At 36.9% G+C, this 25,461-nt stretch overlaps 1 protein-coding gene across 1 annotated transcript; it reads right to left on the bottom strand.

The window, feature by feature from the left end:
- Nucleotides 1-4,293: 4,293 nt before the first annotated feature.
- Nucleotides 4,294-24,290, bottom strand: LOC138700911 (glycoprotein-N-acetylgalactosamine 3-beta-galactosyltransferase 1-like). Its single transcript, XM_069827330.1, has 8 exons — nt 24,171-24,290; nt 23,538-23,622; nt 21,965-22,053; nt 18,009-18,161; nt 15,286-15,424; nt 14,082-14,305; nt 9,605-9,762; nt 4,294-4,860 (listed from the first exon to the last, which is right to left on the bottom strand). Exons 1-8 carry the CDS (start codon nt 24,199-24,201, stop codon nt 4,639-4,641), a joined length of 1,101 nt encoding a protein of 366 aa, XP_069683431.1. The 5' UTR covers nt 24,202-24,290; the 3' UTR covers nt 4,294-4,638.
- Nucleotides 24,291-25,461: the final 1,171 nt, after the last annotated feature.

Raw genomic sequence — 25,461 nt, 5'->3', positions numbered from 1 at the left:
TACGTGAAAGTTTGTCGATTTCTTAACCTAGTTGGCAACCCTAACGTAACCTAACCTAACAAGATAACACACTTTTAAAGATGTAAAAATCTAAGTGCACTTTATTAACAGGCAAGGCATAAAGTGGCTGAAAAGGCTCCAAATGGTGAGGCATTGGAAACCAACCAACATCCAACATTTAAGGACGTTGTGTTTTTTTCATGTGTTGGCACCACTGATTCGCTTCACTATTTCAGACATTCAGCGTATTCCGAATCTCACCGGACCGGTGGACAACAATGACGTCACGCTGCAGCGAAATAGGAACAAAACTGTTGGAAGGATCGATGGCTGTCATGGCGGCTGTATAAGTTGTTGTCAGTGCTACGCTAGCAAGATTTTGCGAAATTTCCGTACTGCCATCTCGTTCAAAGAAAAGATAGCATAAATAATTTATTTCTTGAACCGGTAGTAATAACTGGTCCGTTGACATGTTCGCTCATAAGCCATTAACATATTGTTTTTACGTTGCACTCATTACAAACGATCACCAGAACACACCGCCATGACACAACAGTGCACGATGTCATTCGTCTGCTAATTCCCGTCCTATACAAGAACCAATCAGATTCACTGATGCGGCTGATGGAGACTGCCACCACCTCTGCAAGCTGATGGAAACCAGTGCGACACCGGTGGAGCATCAGTGTCGCCATCAGTGAAATTCGGAACACCGTGATGCCATCAGATTGCTCAGCGCTGAGATTCGGAATACGCTCATTGGTAACACAGAGACATAACAGCAAATAAAACTAATCACAGCCGAACCTTCTTGATAGCTAATTTTCTCCATTTATATATTGACATAAACACCGAGAATTTATTATGCTATGGAGCAAATGCAACTCCACTCCATATTTTCATGGTTTTAAGATCTATGGATATTTTTGGCCACCCAAATTAAAAAAAAAAAAAAAAATGAATTAAACATACAAGTTGCCAGTAGGTTCTAATGTTTTATCTATAACTCTGGACAATAATTTTATTTCTAATGGGACATATACACTTTCAGAACTAATTTTTTTACAGAACTCGGAGGTTCATTGCTGCCCTCACATAAGCCCGCCATTGGTCCCTAACCCGAGCAAGATTAATCCAGTCCCTACCATCATATCCCACCTCCCTCAAATCCATTTTTATATTACCCTCCCATCTACGCCTCAGTCTCCTCAAAGGTCTTTTTCCCTCAGGTCTTCCAACTAACACTCTATATGCATTTCTGGATTCGCCCATACGTGCTACATGCCCTGCCCATCTCAAACGTCTGGATTTAATGTTCCTAATTATGTCAGGTGAAGAATACAATGCGTGCAGTTCTGTGTTGTGTAACTTTCTCCATTCTCCTGTAACTTCATCCCTCTTAGCCCCAAATATTTTCCAAGGAACCTTATACTCAAACACCCTTAACCTATGTTCCTCTCTCAAAGTGAGAGTCCAAGTTTCACAACCATACAGAACAACCGGTAATATAACTGTTTTATAAATTCTAACTTTCAGATTTTTTGACAGCAGACTGGATGACAAAAGCTTCTCAACCGAATAATAACAGGCATTTCCATATTTATTCTGTGTTTAATTTCCTCCCGAGTGTCATTTATATTTGTTACTGTTGCTCCAAGATATTTGAACTTCTCCACCTCTTCAAAAGATAAATCTCCAATTTTTATATTTCCATTTCGTACAATATTCTCGTCACGAGACATAATCATATACTTTGTCTTTTCGGGATTTACTTCCAAACCTATCGCTTTACTTGCTTCCAGTAAAATTCCGTGTTTTCCCTAATCGTTTGTGGATTTTCTCCTAACATATTCACGTCATCCGCATAGACAAGCTGCTGATGTAACCCGTTCAATTCCAAACCCTCTCTGTTATCCTGAACTTTCCTAATGGCATATTCTAGAGCAAAGTTAACAAGTAAAGGTGATAGTGCATCTCCCTGCTTTAGCCCGCAGTGAATTGGAAACGCATCTGACAGAAACTGACCTATACGGACTCTGCTGTACGTTTCACTGAGACACATTTTAATTAATCGAACTAGTTTCTTGGGAATAAGATTTTTTATGGATATGGATAAAAATCACAATCATCAATAGTTATCGAATAAGAGAGTGTTAAACATTTGGGAAAAAACGTGTTTTTCTGAGAAAACTATGGACGTTCTACCAATATGGTATTACACTTTTTTTGTTATGTACAACACGAGATATTTGCTCTGAAAACCTGCAGGGTTATTTCACTTCCACCTTCTACGTAAAATAATTATATTTTGTATTCACTATTCCCTGATAAATTGACTCATAGATACTGAATATGAACAAAATCCGTCCAATAGTTTAGTAGAAATCGCTGTACACAGACAGACTAGTACTAAAATTATTATATTTCATGTACATCATTCCCTGATAAATTGACTCGTAGATACTGAATATGAACAAAATCCGTCCAATAGTTTAGTAGAAATCGCTGTACACAGACAGACTAGTACTAAAATTATTATATTTCATGTACATCATTCCCTGATAAATTGACTCGTAGATACTGAATATGAACAAAATCCGTCCAATAGTTTAGTAGAAATCGCTGTACACAGACAGACTAGTACTAAAATTATTATATTTCATGTACATCATTCCCTGATAAATTGACTCGTAGATACTGAATATGAACAAAATCCGTCCAATAGTTTAGTAGAAATCGCTGTACACAGACAGACTAGTACTAAAATTATTATATTTCATGTACATCATTCCCTGATAAATTGACTCGTAGATACTGAATATGAACAAAATCCGTCCAATAGTTTAGTAGAAATCGCTGTACACAGACAGACTAGTACTAAAATTATTATATTTCATGTACATCATTCCCTGATAAATTGACTCGTAGATACTGAATATGAACAAAATCCGTCCAATAGTTTAGTAGAAATCGCTGTACACAGACAGACTAGTACTAAAATTATTATATTTCATGTACATCATTCCCTGATAAATTGACTCGTAGATACTGAATATGAACAAAATCCGTCCAATAGTTTAGTAGAAATCGCTGTACACAGACAGACTAGTACTAAAATTATTATATTTCATGTACATCATTCCCTGATAAATTGACTCGTAGATACTGAATATGAACAAAATCCGTCCAATAGTTTAGTAGAAATCGCTGTACACAGACAGACTAGTACTAAAATTATTATATTTCATGTACATCATTCCCTGATAAATTGACTCGTAGATACTGAATATGAACAAAATCCGTCCAATAGTTTAGTAGAAATCGCTGTACACAGACAGACTAGTACTAAAATTATTATAAAATGCTTCTTAGATATCAGACTTGCAACAAATAAATGCACAGCGCTAAATAATTAAACAGGAAAACCCACGCACTTTCGATGTTGTGACTAGATATGCATGACAAAGGTACATGTGAACATAACCTCACAGACCTGTTTTTTCACCTGAAATTTGGTTTCGTTTACAATATTAAAAACAACGTACTTATGGTATCATAAATAAATAATTCATAATATCAACAAAACCAAAGCCCAACACGTCTCTGTACAATCACAGAGACTGACAGAAGACAGGGCGGTAAAGAGAGAAATGTAGTCAGTGTGTGGCAAGGCCACATAACTTCAACCTGGTACTCAGGATCAACGATCCCTAGAGAGCCTTTGTGGAAGTTGCGGTGTAATGAAAAGCCGCAGTACGATCTGGGATGTCGAGAAAATTTTTGTGCGAGATCGTGCGTATTTGCTTGTTTTCCGCACAGAACCAATACGCGGTAAGTGTGAAATACCACATTCAGTATTCCCAACCTAACACACATAACAATTTCCCTCTTCTTACCGCTTAAGTAACATATTGATTTTACTGATTTAGGCTTTTAACATATTATTTTTAGAGACGTTTAACATAGTAATAATTATAAATTGGAAACTTACCACTGCAATTTCACCTAAATTGCAATGTTAATTATTGTTTTTAAATATTTGCAAAAATTAAGTAAAGTCTACTACTCCACGAAACTTATTGCATTCCTGATACAAGTAACATTAAGGAAGCCGTGAAAAAATCAACAAGATTCCAGATGCCGATGTTATTACTGCAATATGTTATATAAATAATATTGTTAAAATATTAAAATGAAAAATAAATCATTACATAACCTTACCGTTTGTTTTAAGTTCGCATTTATAGACTGGGGGGGAAAAAAATACAGACGTATGTCACGGCCTGCTGGAGTATAGTAAACAGAAAAAACATTTTATAGCAACAATGTTGAAGAAAGATATTTTGGCTTTCCGAAGTTGCCGTCATTAAACAGAAACCAAGATGGAGATTTCATTGCAACTAATTAGAAATTCGTCTTTCAGGTATGTAATAAACGATCTTCGCACAAAATAATGTACGATACACGAGCGGTATGTTTGTTTTCATGTTCTCGGAAATTAAAAAAGCTCAACTACGATTCGCTTTTTCAATCTTTTCCTCGAACATGGAAACGTCAACATACCGCTCTTGTAACGCATATTACTAAAGTAGAATCAAATACAATCCCATGAGACTGCATGGGCTCGCCGTATCTCCTTCAAGCAGTGTGAGTACGTGTGAGCCAGAGAGCTGCCATCAGTCGGTTCCACCATGGCTCCTGTAACTCGGTAACCGCGGGTTCTGTGAAGCCTGGCTTGCCTTTGAACCTGTGAGACACTCCGTAAGGCCGCAGCTGATAGATCAGGTACTCCAGCACGTGCATCTGGCTCTGGGACACGTAGTGGAAGGTCACGGCTGTATCGGAGCAGCACGAGAAACCCTGGAACATGGAATATGCATTCTCATCACCTTCACATTACTGAACAGTCTTTGTTACCTTCCACTTTGTTATAATCTCTATTCTATCCTGAATTTATAACTTGTTGGACGCACAGTGTGTTTCAAGACCGCTTACTCCCATAAAACTGGAGTCTGTTGGATAAAGCTAAAATTACTATTTTACTAGCAACAAATTACTAAATAAGTAAAAAAAAAAGCCAGTCATTTCCGTTGTATAAATCTGTACTGGTAAATTTGTCACGACTAGTGACAAACAATGGTAATTACTGACAGTTTAATTTCTTTTACTAACGAATTGTTGCATAAAAATTTGTCTACTTTTGCTGATGACACTGCTATTTTTGCTCCACATGAAGATCCATCAACAGCGTCTGAAAACCTGCAGAATGAATTGAAAGAAACAGAAGACTGGCTAACTAAATGGAGAATACAAGCGAGTGAAAACAAATCAGTTCATGTTACTTTTGGAACCAGAATTGAAAACTGTCCTCCTGTAACACTGTACAACAAAGAACTTCCCGAAGCAGACGATGTTAAATATTTAGGTATGCATTTAGATCGCCGATTAACATGACGTAAACATATTGAAACTAAACGTAAAGAATTAAATTTTAAAACATCAAAAATCTATTGGTTATTGGGACCTAAGTCATTAGAAAATAAAGTTCTTGTTTATAAAGTCGTACTAAAACCAATCTGGACATACGGCATTCAACTGTGGGAGCTGCTAGCAACTCAAACATTGAAATACTGCAGAGGTATCAGTCCAAAACTTTACGTTGCATTGTCACTGCAACATGGTATGTACGTAATGTCATTCATCGTGACGTCAACATTTCAACTGTGAAAGAAGAAATCTCTAAGTTCAACAAAAAATACCTGCACCGATTAAATCAACATCCCAATCATCATGCATTAAATTTGCTGGATAATAGTCAAACAATAAGAAGACTTAAAAGGACCAATGTTCTTGACCTTCCATTCATTTTTACTACAGCTATTTGAAACATTGTTATTTTTCTTTTGGAGTGTTGTCAAGGGATAACATCTCCACTCATGTCATATTCTTTTATAATATTTACTTATTGTCTATTGTAGGCAGATTGTAAATGTGGCAGGTGTTAAATAAAAAAAAAAATTGTCATTTGTAAAATAGAATCGCAAGCACATTTTCTACCAATCCTTTGTTTTCGATAAACTTTTCTTAAAAGTGTAGTAATAATTTTTTTATGTAATATGACTTCTTCTGGCTGTGAAACTGAAGAATAATTCATACAAAGGCAGAGCAAACAGTTAGGCCAGGAATAAATACTGATTTTCAAAGATTTCGCATGTCAAAAATTAAATTTGAGATATTGCAAAGCCTTATTTAGATCCTGCAACACAATTTTACCTATAGGCCCCCAACCAAGAGGAGGTTATTTGAATAGCAATCAAACCCTGTATTTTTTTTTTAAATTATAATTTAAAAATTAGTAATAATACTCATTTGAAAGGTAACATATAAATACAGCTCTCTTCCTATAGTTCAGCAAAATTGTCGCTGATGTATATTTCCAATTGGTATCAGTAAAACCAATTGAATTTCGTTTGGATGTGTTTTTTGTGTGTTTGAATATTTCGTATTGTTCTACACACACAAAAACACATCCAAATGAAATTCTCAACACACAACTCAATTTCAGAACACACACACTCTTTGACTCCACATTACACTACACAAACACACCCCCACAGGAAACAGAACAAAAAGATGCCAAGACCAGCAACAACCAGTTCTGAAGATGGCCAATACCAGGACGAAACATGTCAACCAGGTATGGTAATATTTAACACGAGGAAGACATGTAATACATATTCCGAAATAATTATCCTGTTATCAGAATCACTTTCACCACCACATTTATCAGTCATCACCATTTTTTCTGCCGCATTTTTGGTTATCATGAAACAAATCATCTTCCAAATTTATCTGTATTTCCATACTACGAGGGGGATCCAGGAAATAACGACCGTTCGTGCATACCCGCTGCGCAGCTGACTCCCCTTCCTTGTTTGAAGGTCAACTGGCTTCCTTAACATGTGTTCTCATAATGTTGTGAGTACTGGTTGCAACAAGTCGCCATTGTGCATTTTGTGTTACTTCAAAATGAACGACGTGATTGATAATCCCGCCGACTGTGAGGTGAGGAATGTGATTCGATTTTTGAATGCCCGACATTTGAAACCTGCAGAAATTTACCGGCAATTGAAAGAAGTGTATGGTGATACTGTAATGAATGAAAGAAATGTGAGAAAATGGTGCGAAATGTTCAACAATGGGCGAACAAATGTCCACGATGAAACTCGACCCGGACGCCCATCACTCATCACAGAAGACCTGAAGACTAAAGTGAACGACAGAATCTTGCAAGACAGGCGCACATCACTCGACGAATTGCATATTGCCTTTCCTGACATTTCTCGTTCTTTGCTTGGTGAAATTGTGTCGCAACATCTTGGCTACCACAAAATCTGTGCACGATGGGTTCCACGGCAACGGAGTGACCAACACAAAACTCAGAGAATGGCCTCAGCATTGACATTCTTGATGCGATATCACACAGATGGAGACGCCTTTCTTGATCAAATTGTGACTGGTGATGAGACCTGGGTGTCTCACAACACCCCAGAGACCAAGCGCCAATCACGTCAGTGGCATCATCCTTCATCACCCAAGAAACCGAGAAAATTCAAACAGACTCTCTCAACACAAAAAGTCATGGCTACTGTCTTTTGGGATCGCAAAGGTGTTCTTTTGCTGGATTTCATGCCAAAAGGCACTACGATCAATGCAAATCGTTATTGTGAGACTTTACGAAAACTACGGCGAGCCATCCAAAACAAGAGGCGAGGAATGCTTTCGAGAGAAGTTGTGCTTCTTCACGATAACGCCCGCCCGCACACTGCTGCTTCAACTCGAGAATTGCTGGATCAATTCGTTTGGGAAATCTTTGATCATCCGCCCTATAGTCCAGACCTTGCTCCTAGCGATTTTCATCTTTTCACTAAGCTGAAAGACTTTCTGGGTGGTACGCGTTTTGGAAGTGATGAAGAGTTGAAGAAGACAGTGAACACCTGGCTTAATGAACTGGCGGCAGAGGAGTATAACACGGGAATTCTAAAGCTAGTGAACAGATACGACAAATGTTTAAATGTAGGTGGTGATTATGTAGAGAAGTAAAGGAAGCTTCAGTTATGTAACAGACTTTGTTTTTTCAAATAAATATTTTTTTTTTAATCATTACAACAAAACGGTCGTTATTTCCTGGATCCCCCTCGTAAATATGTATCTACTTTTCAAAAGCCTGACTTCAAGGAAAGTAAACGTCCTGCTGTATACATCAGTCATCAGATGATACATCCACTACTGCTCATCCTCGCCACCTGAAGAGTCTGGAAGGAATTCAGAACAATCACTGGTGCACACTACCTCATGAACAATGTCAAACTCTACAATGAACTTCATATACCCTTCCTGGTTGCTCATATTCAACATCTACAGACTACATACAGGAATAAGCTACTTCATCATGCCAACCCTTTACTAAGAGACATAACATAAATTCAAACAAATACTTCCGTCTTTGACGGTCTTAGTAATCAATTTTCTTTAACAAAACCTATTTACATTTCAATTTATAAAATCATATTTTTGTAAAAGGCAAGGGTCCAAGAGACTTGATACTTTTAATAAAAACATCTTAAAACTCAAAAAACTATATATTGTGACAGCGACGTGAGATTCGAACTCACGACCAGCGTCCCGCGAGAGAGCATATCGCGCGGGCTTCACGGGGAAAGGGGAAAGGAGCCTACACGCGAGGGGAGGCTGCGAGCGCAGCTGCTACTTAACGCAGTGAATGTGGAACGACCTTCCCAACTATTCCAGAAGTCCGTCGAAGTAGAGATATCGAGATAATTCTCTACACACCTGTAGAAAATTCTCGCAACTATGATTTTGCTATAAAAGAAGAAGCGCCAGCGAGCTAGAGCAGAGTTTTCAGTTATTCAGTCAGTGAGTAAGCCAGAGCAAGCAAGCCAGACTTGTGTGCCGGAGTTCGACTCGAGTGTGCGTCCGCATCTGCGTCAGCATCCGAAGGCCTGAGTTCGAGTGCAGTGGACCGCAGTTGGAGGGACCTGAGTTCGAGTACAGTGAACTGTCTCTGAAGGTCTCTGGTTCGAGATACTGTGAACTCGAGTGACTGAGATAGAAGAACTGTGAACTGAGAACTGGTAGTTGTGATTTGTAAATAGTGCTTTGTAAATATTAGTTAAGATTAACAGTTCATTGCTGTGCGTAATAGTCCAAGTAAATTGTCATTGTCGTCGGTGGAGTGCTATAACGAATACTGTGTTGAGTGAAGATCCAATTGTTGACGAGAGCGTTCAAGGTGAATTGTAGAAAGGAATTATTGTTGTGACGAATAAATTACATTGTTGTTACTAATAAAACTCACAATATGTACAATCAAATCAACAAATTTCACAAAAATAAAAAAAATTTAATAGATCTTTGTACAACTAATGGCTAAATTGAAACTCACTCGTGTTGCAAGTCCATCTGATATCGAAATCACAGATCTACAGCAACTGTTTTTAACACGGCCCCCTTTATAAACATATAAATAAATAATTGAAATAAAGAAATATCAAAACACACAGTACAGGAAATGCATCCTCACCGGTGTGAAGGAGTAGTAGATGTAGCTCCAGTACCAGAAGTCGCTCGCCATGTGGTGTGGGATGATGTACCTCTCCGGCAAGAAGTGGAAGAACCTGCCCCGGCCAAATGAGTCACGGGTGTCCACGGAGTGCACGCCCACGTTCTGCAAGCACTCTCCTGAGGGGAAAGAGGTGTCTGCATCAGAAACAACAACTGGCTTTTTCATTAACAAATGTTTTCTGTAGATCGTAGAAAACTTTCTCTCAGTTTTATCTTTCACATCAAATTAAATTATAATAATATATCTTTGGTCGGCGGCAAAAGGCACGTAAGTCAAAAAATAATAATTTTTCAGGAGATACTTTCTTTTTAATTTACTCTTAACTGAATATAAGTATAATAATGATTGATTATAGTTCACATTAACACTTTGTTTGTTAAAAACATAAAATTGTTTAGTCACACGTTAAAAAGTGTTAAAATTTTAAAAAAAGGTATACCTTGGACAGACGCGATGTTACGTCTTCATCAGTGTCTCCTGAACTACTGGTGATCTTGAATTCTGCGATGTGCATTTGTCAGTTGTAGGGATGGGGGTGTGTTGCTCTTATGGTGGGGGCTGGTTGTTTGTGTGTTGTTACAAACTAAAATGCAATAGCTGCCCACATTTTTACATAGGACAGACAGGAAGATCCTTTCACACAAGATATAATGAACATATTAAAGCTATAACCAAACCCTACATCACATCAAATTATGCAGACCACATTATCAACAATAATCATGACTACAATAATACAGAAACAGATATGGAAATTCTACACATCACACCAAAACGTTCACAGTTAAACATCTTAGAACAATACGAAATATATGTTGTTGTTGTTTTCTAATGCCAGGCATTTGACAATAAAGTCATTTGACCTCTTGCACTCCAATATTTTTCAAAGATATTATCATGGCCAGCCACTGAAGCACAGATTTTGAGGTGTTCCGAATCCATTTCTTGGTTTGAGTTGCACAATGGGCAGTTAGGGGACTGATATATTCCAATTCTATGCAGGTGTTTGGCCAAACAATCATGGCCTGTTGCCAATCTAAATGCAGCTACAGACGATTTTCGTGGTAAATCGGGAATTAACTGTAAATTTTGATGCATTTTTTTCCCTTGGGATTGTGTTATCAAATTTTGTTTGTTGAAGTCTAAGTATGTAGATTTAATAAATCTCTTCACAGAGTAATACGTAGATTTAGTAACAGGTCTGTAAGTAGCAGTGCTGCCCTTCTTTGCTAAAGCATCCGCATTCTCGTTTCCCAGGATTCCACAATGGGATGGTATCCATTGGAATACAATTCTTTTATTGAGTGATATTAATTGAGAGAGCATTTTAGTTATTTCTGCTGTTTGAGATGAAGGTGTGTGTTTAGAGACTATTGATAGAATAGCTGCTTTGGAGTCTGACAATATAACTGCATTTTTAAATTTACTGATGTGGCATAGAAGATTCCTGAGACTTTCACTTATTGCAATGATTTCTCCATCAAAACTTGTTGTTCCATATCCAAGAGATCTATAAAGTGAGAAGAGACAGCACGTAACACCTGCACCGGCACCTTGTTCTCTGGAGATCAAGGATCCGTCGGTGTATAAATGAAGCCAGTTTTGTGGAGGGTACCTAATATTAATTGTCTCTAAAGACAATTGTTTCAGTATTTCAGTGTTTACTTCTGATTTCAGTTTTTCTTCTGTTAAATTTAGATTATATTCTATATTTAATAGAGTTAAAGGGTTTGGTTTAATTTGTAGGTTTTCTTTTAAATTCGGGATATTGATTTTCTGTTTTAATTCTTGAACAATGGATATGAAACTTTTTTGAGTTTTCAATCTACAGAGAGGACTGTGTGAATGCCAATTGTTTCCTGGTAATCTAATAAGTTTTTCATATTGAATTAGTGCTTTTTCTTCTATATACGAAATATATAAACATACAATAACATACCCACAACATATACTTAACACACAATTACAGTTCAATACCCGCACATTATTCGACGTCATGATACGTCATAACACACAAACAACCAGCCCCCACCATAAGGGCAACATACCCCCACCACTACAACCGACAAATGCACATCGCAGAATTCAAGATCACCAGTAGTTCAGGAGACACTGATGAAGACGTGACATCACATCAAAACGGGCCGTCTGTCCAAGGTATATACCTTTTTAAAAAATTTTAACATTTTTTAACGTGTGACTAAACAATTTATGTTTTTATAATAATGAAATTCATGTATGTTAAAGTGAGACCCTTTTCAATTTAAAATACAAGAAAATTTATTATTTCAAAAATTAGAAAAAATATTACACTTATGTGATTAGGTACAACAGAAAAATCGACTTTTTTTTTACTTATGTGGCTTTTCCAGCCGACCAAAGAATATTGCTATATCGCACATAAGAATTATTTTATTAATATACTAGTAAACCATTTTTAACAATCTTATCTTACCTGTATGTTTGCCAAAATCTTTCTTATGTGCAAGATCAATGTGCCGTCTGATATTATAATGTTTGATATGATTCATTTCGACTTGACAGACGAGGTATTGGTAATAAATTACTGCCAATATGCACAGACTTGTCTTGCAATACAATTATTTTGGGGATTTCTTAAATAAGACATTGCTCCCGAGCACGAACTAAATAATGTAGTACTATATAACACAAGCAGTACTGCAGGAATGTCTTAAATTTTTACTGCCGGTATGCTTTTTGACATCTTATTTTACTTCTGGTATGCCATACTGCCATATCGGCCAAATTTGACCACTGTTCAAAGTAAAGTGCAAGACAGAAGAAAGTTTTATTAAAGTATATTGTATTACCTATATAAGTTTGGCAGTATATATTGTTTACACCCTGTATAAACATTCATAGCAGAAAACGTCATATGAAAAGAGAAACCACTCACTATTTTGCATTTAAAAACAACTGCTGAACTTGAAAATTTTGCTAATATGATACAACTGCAAAAAATCTAACAAAACAATGCATTTACACTCACAATCATCAAATCTTCACGCACAAAAATACGTCATTACTTTTTTTAAAGTATTACATATTTTTCCACGGAGTGAATTAACGGAGGGCAGATCACTGGTGTAGCTCAGGCAGCAAGTGTGTTTGTCTGTTGATTCGGACCTGTGCTTGAACATGGGTTCGAATCGCAATTGGACTGATTACCTGGTTGCGTTTTTTCCGAGGTTTTCATCTCCTATAATGTGAATTCCTGGTAATCTATGACAAATCCTCGGCCTCATCTCTCCAAACACCATCTCACTATCATCAATTCTATCAATGCTAAATAACCTAGTAGTTGATACAGTGTCGTTAAATAACCAACTAGAAAACAGACGGCCTAAGGGCAATTAATAATAATAATAATAATAATAATAATAATAATAATAATAATAATAATAATAATAATAACAACAATAATAATTCTTTATTTATACTGGCAGAGTTAAGGCCATAAGGCCTTCTCTTACACTCTACCAGGTCACAAAGTATACAAGCAGTTAAAATTTAACAAAAAGTTAAAGAACAGAATACTAACATATTACAAAAAAAAATAATAATAATAATACCATAATAAAATCAACACTAAACAACAAGAAAATTGAGTAGCTTAATATCAAAGGCATCTGATCTCAGATCGAAATTTAGATAATGTGGATTCTTATACATTTTTTCATGCTCTTTTCAGTTATGTTGAACTATATGCAAACTCTGACACTACATCTATAAAAATAAATTGTGTTAAAATGTTACAAAGAACACTGTGAAACAAAAAGTGCCTCTAGATCAAAACTATGGAGACAACAGATGTCCGTCTTTGATATTAAACTACTCAATTACACAATACTAGAAAAAAGAAAGTAAAATACATTGGAATATAGTGAAAGCAACTCATTTAGTACAAATGGTTAATATGGAAAACGTAAGAAAGAATATAACAAAATGGAATGTAATAAAATAATAATAAAAAAGACAAGAAATACGAATATGAAATAAAATTCACAATAAAAAGGCTATGATAATAAATTCATCGGCTGATAAAGAGAACAAAAAGGGGAAAGGAAGGAAAAAGAAATATATAGCCTATATTTTTACAAAACTATGGCAGAGAAAAGGGCTTATAACTGAAAGGAATCTAATTCAAAAAGTGCAATTTTAATTTATTTTTGAAACTAGACAATATCCAACAGTCTCTGACATGTTGTGGCAGAGAGTTCCAGAGATGAGCTGCAGAGACTGTGAAAGATGAAGAGTAGAAGGATGTTCTGTGTTTAGGAATGGAGAGTGTGATATGGTGTTGTAAGCGAGTATCTATTTCGTGATATGAGGACAAATGTTGAATATCAGTGGCAAGATGACAAATACAAACTCTTACATGGAGGGATTCATTAATCCTTGTGTTACAACTCACCGAGCTCCAAGTCCTCAGGACCAGTATCGTCCTGCTTGCAGCTGTCCTTGTCAGGCAGGGCCCGCTCCACGAAGCGCTTCAGGGCCTCTCGGCTGAGGACGTATCCTGCACCTCCACTCATGTAGCCGTTGCGCACAAACCTCTTGTAGCGCAGCCCAAAATACAGCGGGTCTGAAGTGTTGAAGGCGGACAACATGTAGCGTAGGTTCTCCATCACGGCATATCTACAGACACACAGAAAAGACCATCACTGTCAAAAGTTTAACAAAACAATGGCAGCAATGAGAGAAAAAAATAAATCTATATTACTCACAGCCGAAGTGAGATTTTTTTTAATATAATCTGAAAGTTAGAATTTATAAAACAGTTATATTACCGGTTGTTCTTTATGGTTGTGAAACTTGGACTCTCACTTTGAGAGAGGAACATAGGTTAAGGGTGTTTGAGAATAAGGTGCTTAGGAAAATATTTGGGGCTAAGAGGGATGAAGTTACAGGAGAATGGAGAAAGTTACACAACACAGAACTGCACGCATTGTATTCTTCACCTGACATAATTACGAACATTAAATCCAGACGTTTGAGATGGGCAGGGCATGTAGCACGTATGGGCGAATCCAGAAATGCATATAGTGTTAGTTCGGAGGCCGGTGGGAAAAATACCTTTGGGGAGGCCGAGACGTAGATGGGAGGGTAATGTAAAAATGGATTTGAGGGAGGTGGGATATGATGGTAGAGACTGGATTAATCTTGCTCAGGATAGGGACCGATGGCGGGCTTATGTGAGAATACAATAGAAGAGGAAGAAGAGGGAGGAGGAGGAAGAGAAGAAGCAGGAGGAGAAGGAGAATGGGAAGGAGGGGAAGGAGGAGTAGAAGGGAAAGGATGAGGAGAATGAGGAGGGGAGTGAGGAGAAGGAGAAGAGTAAGTAGGGGGAGAATGAGGAGGAGGGGAGTGAGGTGGAGGAGAAGGAAAAGAAGGAGGGAAGGAGGAGGAGGGGGAGGGGGAGGAGAAGGAGGAGAGCGAGGAGAAGAAAAAGGGAAGGATGAATATAATGAACAGATGAACACGTGACACAGTCACTCTGAATGTAGTACAACGACTAAAAGCAGTCACTCTTAATATATCGAGTAGAAGGAATGAATAAGCCACCTTCACTAGCACCTTAAAGAATGGCACTGATTTCTAACTCCACTAAGACTCACGTGTCGTCATCTGCCTTGAAGAACCAGTCGGCACGCTGCAGGTGGTGGTCGTACACGTACTTCATGGCCTGCTTCGTCTTCCCCCACAAGTAATGGTAACCCTCCCTCACAGACAGCTTCACAGTTGGAAGGCTCCTGTCTGAACGAGACAAGTACAGTCTGCAGTGATTGCTTGTCTCACTGGTATGTCATAACAAAGTCATGCAAAATAGCGAAGGGGAAAAACTCGGATCCAGTCCACACTTGTGAAGTAACGGTTAGCGCGTCTGACCACGAAACCAGGTGGCCTGGGTTCGAATCCCAGTCGGGACAAGTTATCTGGTTGAGGTTTTTCCCAGGGTTTTTCCTCAACCTAATACGAGTAAATGCTTGGTAACTTTTGGTACTCGACCCCAGATTCATTTCACTGGAATTCAATCTAACGCTAAATAACCGAGATGTTGATACAGCGTTGTAAAATAACCTAATATGATACATATAATATATTTGGTCACAGCACTTCTTTACATATAATGGTGTACCTCACATTTCTGTATCCGGTGCCACCATTACACTAACACATTATTTGCAGTACGCGTCTACACAAATACTCCCAATTACACTATGTAACTTTTTTATTACTTGTTCAATCTCTCCTTAGTATTTCTCCTGCATTTCATTTGCTATTCTCTATTTGATCATTAATCCTAATATATCTAATATTATATATTACTTTCACACCCCCTTTATCCTCTAACTACTATTCACTAAAATCTGAATTTCAATTATTTATCTCTATAAATTGTAATATTGAATTATTTGTCCTATTTGTTCTTTGACCTTTTCTCCTATCTTTCTCTTGTATTCATTTACTGTTCTAACGTTCAAATGTTAGTACTAATTCTATGCTGTCACTTGTTCATTTCTCTTAACCCTTTTTCACTATTTTCACTCATTCCTATTTGCGCTCACTTTCACTTTCTCACTATTCCACTTACACCTAATCCTTTCTCACTATTCTCACTTCCCATAAATACTCATATTTATCTCTACACCTCAGCTTATACACTTTCTCTCTCCCCTATACTTCTCGATCATTTACAGTTTCCCTTTACTTGCACTTTTTGATCACATCCCCACATTTTTTAATCATATCTAATACCTTTGCTATATCCTCAGCTGTCGCAGGTTCTGACCTTTCTTTACTGTTCATGTCTGCTTTATTTCTATCTGTCTTTCTTTCTATTTCTTTCTTCTTCTTCTTCTATTCCTCTTTTATTTTTCCCCCCACGCTTTCCCTTTCACCTCCTAGATTTCCACTTACACTCGCACCCTTAATCTTTTCACTACTTTCTCCCCTATCACTTCCTGACTCTTGGTTTCTCTTTCCATCCCCACTCGCCTTTTTTCTAGCGCCTATGTTTCCTGTTCCGTTATTGTCAGCATTCCTTCTGGAGTGTGCTAACCTTACCGCCATCATATGGAGACTAGGAATCCGCTTACGCTGCATGATAACATTACACTTATCTTCTCCTTGCTGTGCCATCATCTTTACACCTCCTCGTACGTCAGCATGTGGGTTCCTGAACTCCTGTTACCATGTGTTGATCTGCGACAATCACTTGTTCCGTCCTTGAAGTTGGGATGATTTTCTTCCACCATTCCTGCTCCTTCCCTCCGCTTATGTAGCTAACGTCGACTCTCTGTTGCCTTCTCATTGCTTCCCTCTGCAAAGTTGAAATATGTCCACTGTTCTCTTTTGTTCTTCTCGTTAGTCCAAATTCTGGATGATCTTCATTCCTCAGGCAAAACTCCAGATCACACCATTTTCCGTTCACTTTCAGTTTATCCTCATACATTTTAGCAAAGTGACCCTTCGCCCTCGCTGCTTTCATATAAGGTAGTAGCCGTTTTCTTCTATTTCTTACTTCAAATGACATATCTGTTTCCACTCTCACTCCTGAACCCCAGAGCTGTCCTAGATTGTTCAGAATAACTTCCCTTACTTTTGTGTTCTTAAAGCTCAAGAAGACAGGCCTTTTACTTCCTTTCCCTAATCTGTACGTATGGTCGACATGTTCTTCTCTTAACTCTATATTAAAGATCGCTTCACATAAATCTCTCACTTTTTAAAAAGGTATCCGTCTCTTTTTCCCGGCCCCTTTCTTCGACCCTGAAAATGATTAAGTTATTTTTTCTCGACGTGAGATCATAGTCACTCATCTTCTTCTTTAATTTGTTATTCTCTACTATCAACGCTTCTATCTTTTCACAGATGTTTTCTACTTTTAGTCTTAAGTTTTCTAAAGCCTGGTTCTTCATTTCTTGTTCTACTTGACTCAAGCCTGCATTATTGTTCCTTTCCTCTCTACTTAATTCACTTACTTTATCATTTCCTGACGTCTCTTTCTGTAACCACTGTTCCATCTTCTCTTACTGTATCCTTCGCTTCTTCCTCAGGCCAATAGCGTTTGTACTGTGTAAGTGAGTTGTGCACACGTGACTGCTCTCTCTGGCTTTCTGCTGTAAACTGCCATCTGTATACTCGTATTTATTATTAAAGAATGATTGTAAAAAAAATCTTGTTCAGATATCTGCAACAGTTTTTTAGTAACGTGCACCCAAACTTCATGAAATTACATTATCGAAATAGGCAGTACCTTAACTTGAAACTTGGTCTTTATATTTTAGAAGACACTACACATGTCCCTGCCAGGACGTGACTCATACTGCCAGTCACTCACCGTGCTCCGTGCTCATGAACAGCAGGATGTTGCACCTCCGTCCCCACGTGGCCTTCACGTGTTGGGCCCTGTCGTGGGATTTAGGGCCCGTCATGATCCAGCACAGAACCTTCACTTTCCTCGCCAAGTCCTGGGCCACTGCATCCTCACCTCCTGGAGAGAGCAGAGAACAAACATGATCAAACCCAGGTCCTTTCAGTGAACAGCACTTCACTATCAACTAGGTTCAGGTCCTGCATATGATGGGCAGGTCCTGAAGCAATAATATAGGAGTTTTAAACATCCTGTAGAACATGGGAATGTCTCTTTTCCAAGATTCTGTCGCAATGTCTTGAAAGACATTTTTGGGATCCCTGTTTCTTGTAGAACACAATATACGGTGAAAGAGGTATAAAACAGTTATATTACCGGTTGTTCTGTATGGCTGTGAAACTTGGACTCTCACTTTGAGAGAGGAACAGAGATCAAGGGTGTTTCAGAATAAGGTGCTTAGGAAAATATCTGGGGCTAAGAGGGATGAAGTTACAGGAGAATGGAGAAAGTTACACAACACAGAACTGCACGCATTGTATTCTTCACCTGACATAATTAGGAACATTAAATCCAGACGTTTGAGATGGGCAGGACATGTAGCATGTATGGGCGAATCCAGAAATGTATATAGTGTGTTAGTTGGGAGGTCGGAGGGATAAAGACCTTTGGGGAGGCCGAGACGTAGATGGGAGGATAATATTAAAATGGATTTGAGGGAGGTGGGATATGATGGTAGAGACTGGATTAATCTTGCTCAGGATAGGGACCAATGGCGGGCTTATGTGAAGGCGGCAATGAACCTCCGGGTTCCTTAAAAGCCAGTAAGTAAGTAAGTAAGTAAGAGGTATAACTGCATTAATTTTAAGAACAGAATCTTTAGGTTGTAAGTAACTAAAAATGCAAATGCTGTTTTGGTATTTGAGTAACGATTTAGCAGAAAAAAAAATTGTCTGAAGTTCGACTCCCATTCATGACTATTGGGTATTGAGACATATGAGTGATAAGGTATCAATGAGAAGAACAAGTCGAAAAAAATATTCCTTTGTCATTTCTTCGAAAAAAAAAAGCTTCATATGTGTAATAACATACAAAATTAACTGATTAAATTTTCATCGCACTGTAAATACCTTTTTAATCAGTTAATTTTGTACGTTATTACATAAATAAAGCATTTTTCGAAGAAATGATGATATCTTCCCACTCGCATGTCTCAATACCCAATAGTTTTACTATAAATGGGATTCGAATTTCAAACACAATTTTTTTTTTCGGCTAAACGGTTATTCAAATACCAAAATGACTTTTGACTTTTTTGGTTACTTACAACCTAAAGATTCCATTCTTAAAATTAATACAGTTAAATCCCTTTCACCATTGTGGTATACCTGGAAACGAGAAAGTCAATAATATTGCAAAACAGGCAACATATTTGCAACCAAGACCTCTTCAAGTGATATCTCTATCCATTGCTTTTGCTTCAGTAAAGTCTCATTTTACAAACCTATGGATCAACAATTGGCTCTCTTCTGACAAAGGAAAAATTTTACAGTCTGTACAAAAGAAATCAAATGACCTGGAAATGTACAAAAACTTGCCCAGACATGTTCAAACATTTTTAACAAGAGCCAGAACAGGTCACATTGTCACTCAATTGTACCTACACCGATTTCACATTTCTGATAATCCTACTTGTCTGTGGTGTAATAATCATGATGAAGATCTGGAACACATTCTTCTATACTGTCCATCCATAAACCACAAAAGAAGTAAATTAAAATCATCAGTACCAGTTGCAGAAGACACAGCCCTGCAGTATATATTGACTACACCCCACCTCTGGCTACTAGCAACAGGCATCTATAATGAACACCAATCAAAATACCCCTCATTTCTCGTGAAAAACAACAACTGAATAGACTACAGTGGACTTTATGTTGTCAGCAAACAGCTGGATACACTAAGAAGATTGATTGATTAGTTTCTTGTAGAACACAATATACGGTGAAAGAGGTATAAAACAGTTATATTACCGGTTGTTCTGTATGGCTGTGAAACTTGGACTCTCACTTTGAGAGAGGAACAGAGATAGAGAGTTTTTGAGAATAAGGTTCTTAGGAAAATATTTGGGGCTAAGAGGGATGAAGTTACAGGAGAATGGAGAAAGTTACACAACACAGAACTGCACGCATTGTATTCTTCACCTGACATAATTAGGAACATTAAATCCAGACGTTTGAGATGGGCAGGGCATGTAGCACGTATGGGCGAATCCAGAAATGCATATAGAGTGTTAGTTGTGAGGCTGGAGGAAAAAAGACCTTTGGGGAGGCCGAGATGTAGATGGGAAGATAATATTAAAATGAATTTGAGGGAGATGGGATATGATTATAGAGACTGGATTAATCTTGCTCAGGATAGGGACCAATGACGGGCTTATGTGGGGGCGGCAATGAACCTGTGGGTTCCTTAAAAGCCAGTAATTAAGTCTAAACCTACAACCCCACTTTGTAGAAAAAACAAATACAGAGCCCGGATGAGAAGTTATGGCACCGGCGCAAGGGACGCATTTTAGTTCGTTTGCTTGGACTCGCCCTCACACTCAACTGGAGGGGTGTTGGGTTAGTTGGTTACTAGCATTCCGAGTGTTCAGATCGTCCTGCTACTACCGCTATTGCTAATACTGAAAACATTGTTCTTCTGACCGCCCTCATTATGGCATTGTCTAAAGTGTGAAATCATAGAGTAGTTCATAGTCAAGGACATGAAATAGCATACAATGTATGGAAATTCATGTCAGAAGAGGCTGTAAACGGAATACCATTCCATTGAAAAGCGTGTGTGCAAGAGTACTGGCTGCCACTGGTATTTCAAAGCGAACCTTGGCAGAATCAGGAAAGAAGGGGAAAATATTGAGGCAGGAACAGCAGATTCTTTCTCCAGTCCGGAAAAATCACAGCCGAAGAAGAAGATTGTTGCAGCTGTAGACAGTTTTGATGAGAAAGTCATAAGAAGACTCCTCTACAATTTCTCCGCTACCCATAAGCAGAGACCGACTCTGCAATCGCTTCTTCCAAGAATGGATATCAGTGTATGATTATGTGAATAAAGTAGAGAACAATTACATTGAAAGTGAGCACGCGATGGACAGTATTTTGGAGAACATTTCCATAAACTTAGGGACATCTGATTCCAGCACAGATCAGTCGTCTGATTCGGACGGAGGATAAGAATGTAAAGATGGAATAGCGGGCGTAATTCCATTAGGTACCTTGGGACTCTTGAGTAGGAAAATGGTGATACTAAGATAAGACGAATGTTTTTGGAAAGAGATGAAACGCATATGCTTGCCGCTCTGAGCTTGAGGACCGTAACCCAAACAACCCCCACTCCTCTACCCTGCTGGCCGGCAATTTAAAACTTAGGGCAGGTTGGTGCCATAACATCTCGTCTCAGCTCTACCATATGTTTCTTTGGATGTAAGACAGATTTTAAATTATCATAAGAAAGCTGTGTATAAAATAGTGAAGAAATAACTTAATCACTGGGCTATGCATAGAAATTAGCAGACTTTGACAATTTGTAAAACAAGAGAACATCATTTATGGTTGCTAAGTCAAAGCTTGTTATTCTCTTGTTTTTCTGGGTCAAACTAATAAACTACCCGGGGGATCACTTGAAATGTATTACTTCAAGAAATAATAACATGTCAATAAGTTGCATTGTTCAAGACATATCCTGTGATATTCTGATATTTCTAAACCTTACATTCACTTAAAAACAGCATGCTGGAATTCGTCAAAACCAACTGTATAAAAATGTATAGTAAGTGAATGAACCTGATACATTCGGCACACTGCACAGTATGGTAGGTACTTCTAAAGTTAAATTTCAGTGCCTGACGTAGACTATGGACAGATGCTGACCTGTGTAGTGTGTTTCACTGGTGCCAAAGAGCTTCACGTCTGGCCAGGACACGTGTTTCACAGGTGTGTGCCAAATGGTGAAGGTTATCCTGCAAGCAAAAATCACACACTGCAATACTAATAGGTTAAACAGTATAGGTCTAATTTATTAGAATTCATACAGTGACTAAAAAAAAATTTCTAATTCTTTTTATGACATTTTACTTAATTAAGATGGTGCTGTAAATTATGTAGAATGCTTTATTTTCGCTGGCAGATTTAAGACCATACGGCCTTCTCTTCCACTCAACCAGCCTTAATCACCTTAATCAATACAATAGAGACACACATATTTAAATTATTAACATTTAAAACACACTAAACATTCTCCAACAATATTCTTCAGTTAAGTTTTAACGACTAGTACATTTTTATTGAATTTCAGATAAAACCTATATGAAAAAAGTAATAACTTAATTTATGAGCTAATGTAATTCAATTCAGTCTATTTGCAATATGTAAAGAATTACAATTAAGCTGAGATAGTTGGTTAAATGATGAGAATTAATTTGATAGAAGTTTACTAGAACTATGTTATAGGAGGCAAAATATAAATCTAAAATAGGTATATTGATATAATGAGAATAATGTTAATGTAATGAGATTTTGCCATTAGAGGTTTTGTATTCTATTTAGAGAAATTAATGGTAATAATAAGAATGGATAGATGGACAGATGAATGGACAGCTTCATTCAAATATCATATATCTTGATTACCCATCCAACCAAAAAGCCAGAAACTAAACACACTAGAACAATACGAAATTTATAGACACATAAAAACACACCTCAATGAAATTCTCAACACACAACTCAATTTCAGAACACACACACTCTTTGACTCCACATTACACTACACAAACACACCCCACAGGAAACAAAACAAAAGGCGCCAAGACCAGCAACAATCAGTTCTGAAGAAGGCCAATAGCAGGCTGAAACATGTTAACCAGGTAAGGTAAAATTTAACACAAGAAAGACATATAATACATAGGAAAGATTGGAGAAAATAGGAAAGATTGAAGAAAGCTGGGTTTGCAGTGAAAGACCTGCCCTTTGGCAGAATACTGAATGAAAATGCACCGAACTATAAGATTTTGACAATGTCAGAAACTTGTAGGCCTACAGGCAACAAGTATATTTACATTTAATAATAATAATAATAATAATAATAATAATAATAATAATAATAATAATAATTACTTTATTATCATCATCATTACACATTTAACTTATTGGATGTGAAAGAACGTTTGTCATTAATAATATTGTAAATAAAAACAAAAATTGTAAATCCAGAATTGCCATTAGCCTAATCCATTCTCAACAGATGTCATTGCAAAAACGATTGTAGAGGCCTGTGTTGGAAAATAGTGGGTAGGCCTATAGTCCAAATTTCACAGCTATCCATGTGTAATGATAGCCACTGCCATACATGTACGGAAAAAATCACATACAGAGCCCCATGGTTTCTACTATCCAGCTGGTTTTGTTTTATACCTAAATTTGTCATCAAGTAAAAGACTGAACTCACCCTAGACTTCGTAAGCTTGAACAAACCGAAAAACCAAGGTACAGACCTACAGACATCATAACAATCGGTAATAGGCCTATTCTTCCTGAAATACAAAGCAACGCAAATAAAATAGAAATACAGTAACACTACCAAATTCAAATGTCTTGAATATGCTATAAAGAATATAATTATTATTAGCTATTCATTCCAAAAAATAAAAACGACAAAAAAACTGTGGCAATGTATTTCATGGCTCAGGAAAATCTGCAGACTCAAAATGAATATAGGATCAGTATGTTTGGCGTAATTTTCCTTTGTGCAGATAGTTAATTATACATAATAGTACTCCAATATACTGTAGACTGCCACACAAACACATATTATTATTTGATACACAGATAGCTAGGTTAGGGTAGTCGGAGTGCAACAAGATTGCACATTGTTAAATTACTAATTCTTATTCACATGAGCAGTGATGGATAATATACCCACAAATCCCTTATTTCTTGTAATTTCGCAAGATTAAAGTCAATTTTATCAATTTCACCTAATTAGTAGTAGAACGTCAATATGACGCTAGGCCCTATCTAGTCTAGTGGTGGAATGTCTCAAAACGAAACATTTAAAGTACATATTATGCACAGAACTTACCAATATAATGCATAAGTTTCAAACACTTCATTTTCAAAAACAACACTCCCTCTCTTTATGACATCAAAGATTATATCAATGACGTTAACCTACAACGACAAAGGATTAATTGGACAGAATTCCGCTAATTTATACACGGCCTATACGATCGTAACAACACTGAAGAATGGAGGGAACTTCAAAATACAACAGAAATGCAATATTATCCTTACTTTATGATTTAATTTTTCCCAAGAAAAATGCCAGTACCTATCTTCTAGCACTGCCAATGGCAGACATCTGTAATTTATCTTTAGTTGCTAGTAAATTTCCCGAGATCTTTAAAGTAGCAAAAGTTTGCCCAATTTTTAAGACGGGAGATGAACAAACCATTGAGAACTATAGATAGATAGATAGATAGATAGATAGATAGATAGATAGATAGATAGATAGATAGATAGATAGATAGATAGATAGATAGATAGATAGATAGATAGATAGATAGATAGATAGATAGATAGATAGATAGATAGATAGATAGATAGATAGATAGATAGATAGATAGATAGATAGATAGATAGATAGATAGATAGATAGATTTATTCGTTCCATAATATTCTTACATTTGCTTTGTAGCATAAAAAACATACCCAATTCTTACGTTTAAATATAAATTCAATACATATAAAATGCAAATATGAAATATGTACAGAATTAATACCTTAATAACAATAATATTATATACAATGTAATATGTTTACCATTTAATAGTATTATAATATTTACACAGTACTGTGAAATGTCAAGAATTCATCTACAGAATAGAAAGTGTGAGATATTAAGTAATTTTTTAGTTTTACTTTAAATAATGCAGAGTTTTGGCTATGATTCTTATTGTCTTCGGGAAGACTTTGAACATTTTTATCGCCATGTAACCTACTCCCCTTTGATAGCATGATAAATTTGATGATGGCGTATGAAAATCATTCTTTCTGCGGGTATTTATACTATATATATCTGAATTTGTTGTAAAATTTTCTTTATTACATAAGAGGAAATTATTATAGAGTATATGTATTGATTTGTTAAGGTTAGAATCTCTATTTTTTTTTTTAATAATCTACATGATTCTCTAGCCTTTGCTCCAACTATTATTCTAATGGCTCTTTTTTTGTAATATGAACATATTTTTACTATCTGCAGAATTTTCCCAAAATATTAATCCGTAGGACATAATGGAACGAAAACAGGCAAAATATATTGTCTTTAAGATACCATACTGCTGTTTAGAAATTGTTGTAACGACCTAATT

The sequence above is a fragment of the Periplaneta americana genome, chromosome 6 (genome assembly GCF_040183065.1).
Source record: "Periplaneta americana isolate PAMFEO1 chromosome 6, P.americana_PAMFEO1_priV1, whole genome shotgun sequence".
NCBI lineage: Eukaryota > Metazoa > Arthropoda > Insecta > Blattodea > Blattidae > Periplaneta > Periplaneta americana.
The sequence above is the reverse complement of the archived record's forward strand: the minus strand, read 5'-3'. Positions and strand labels throughout refer to the sequence as shown.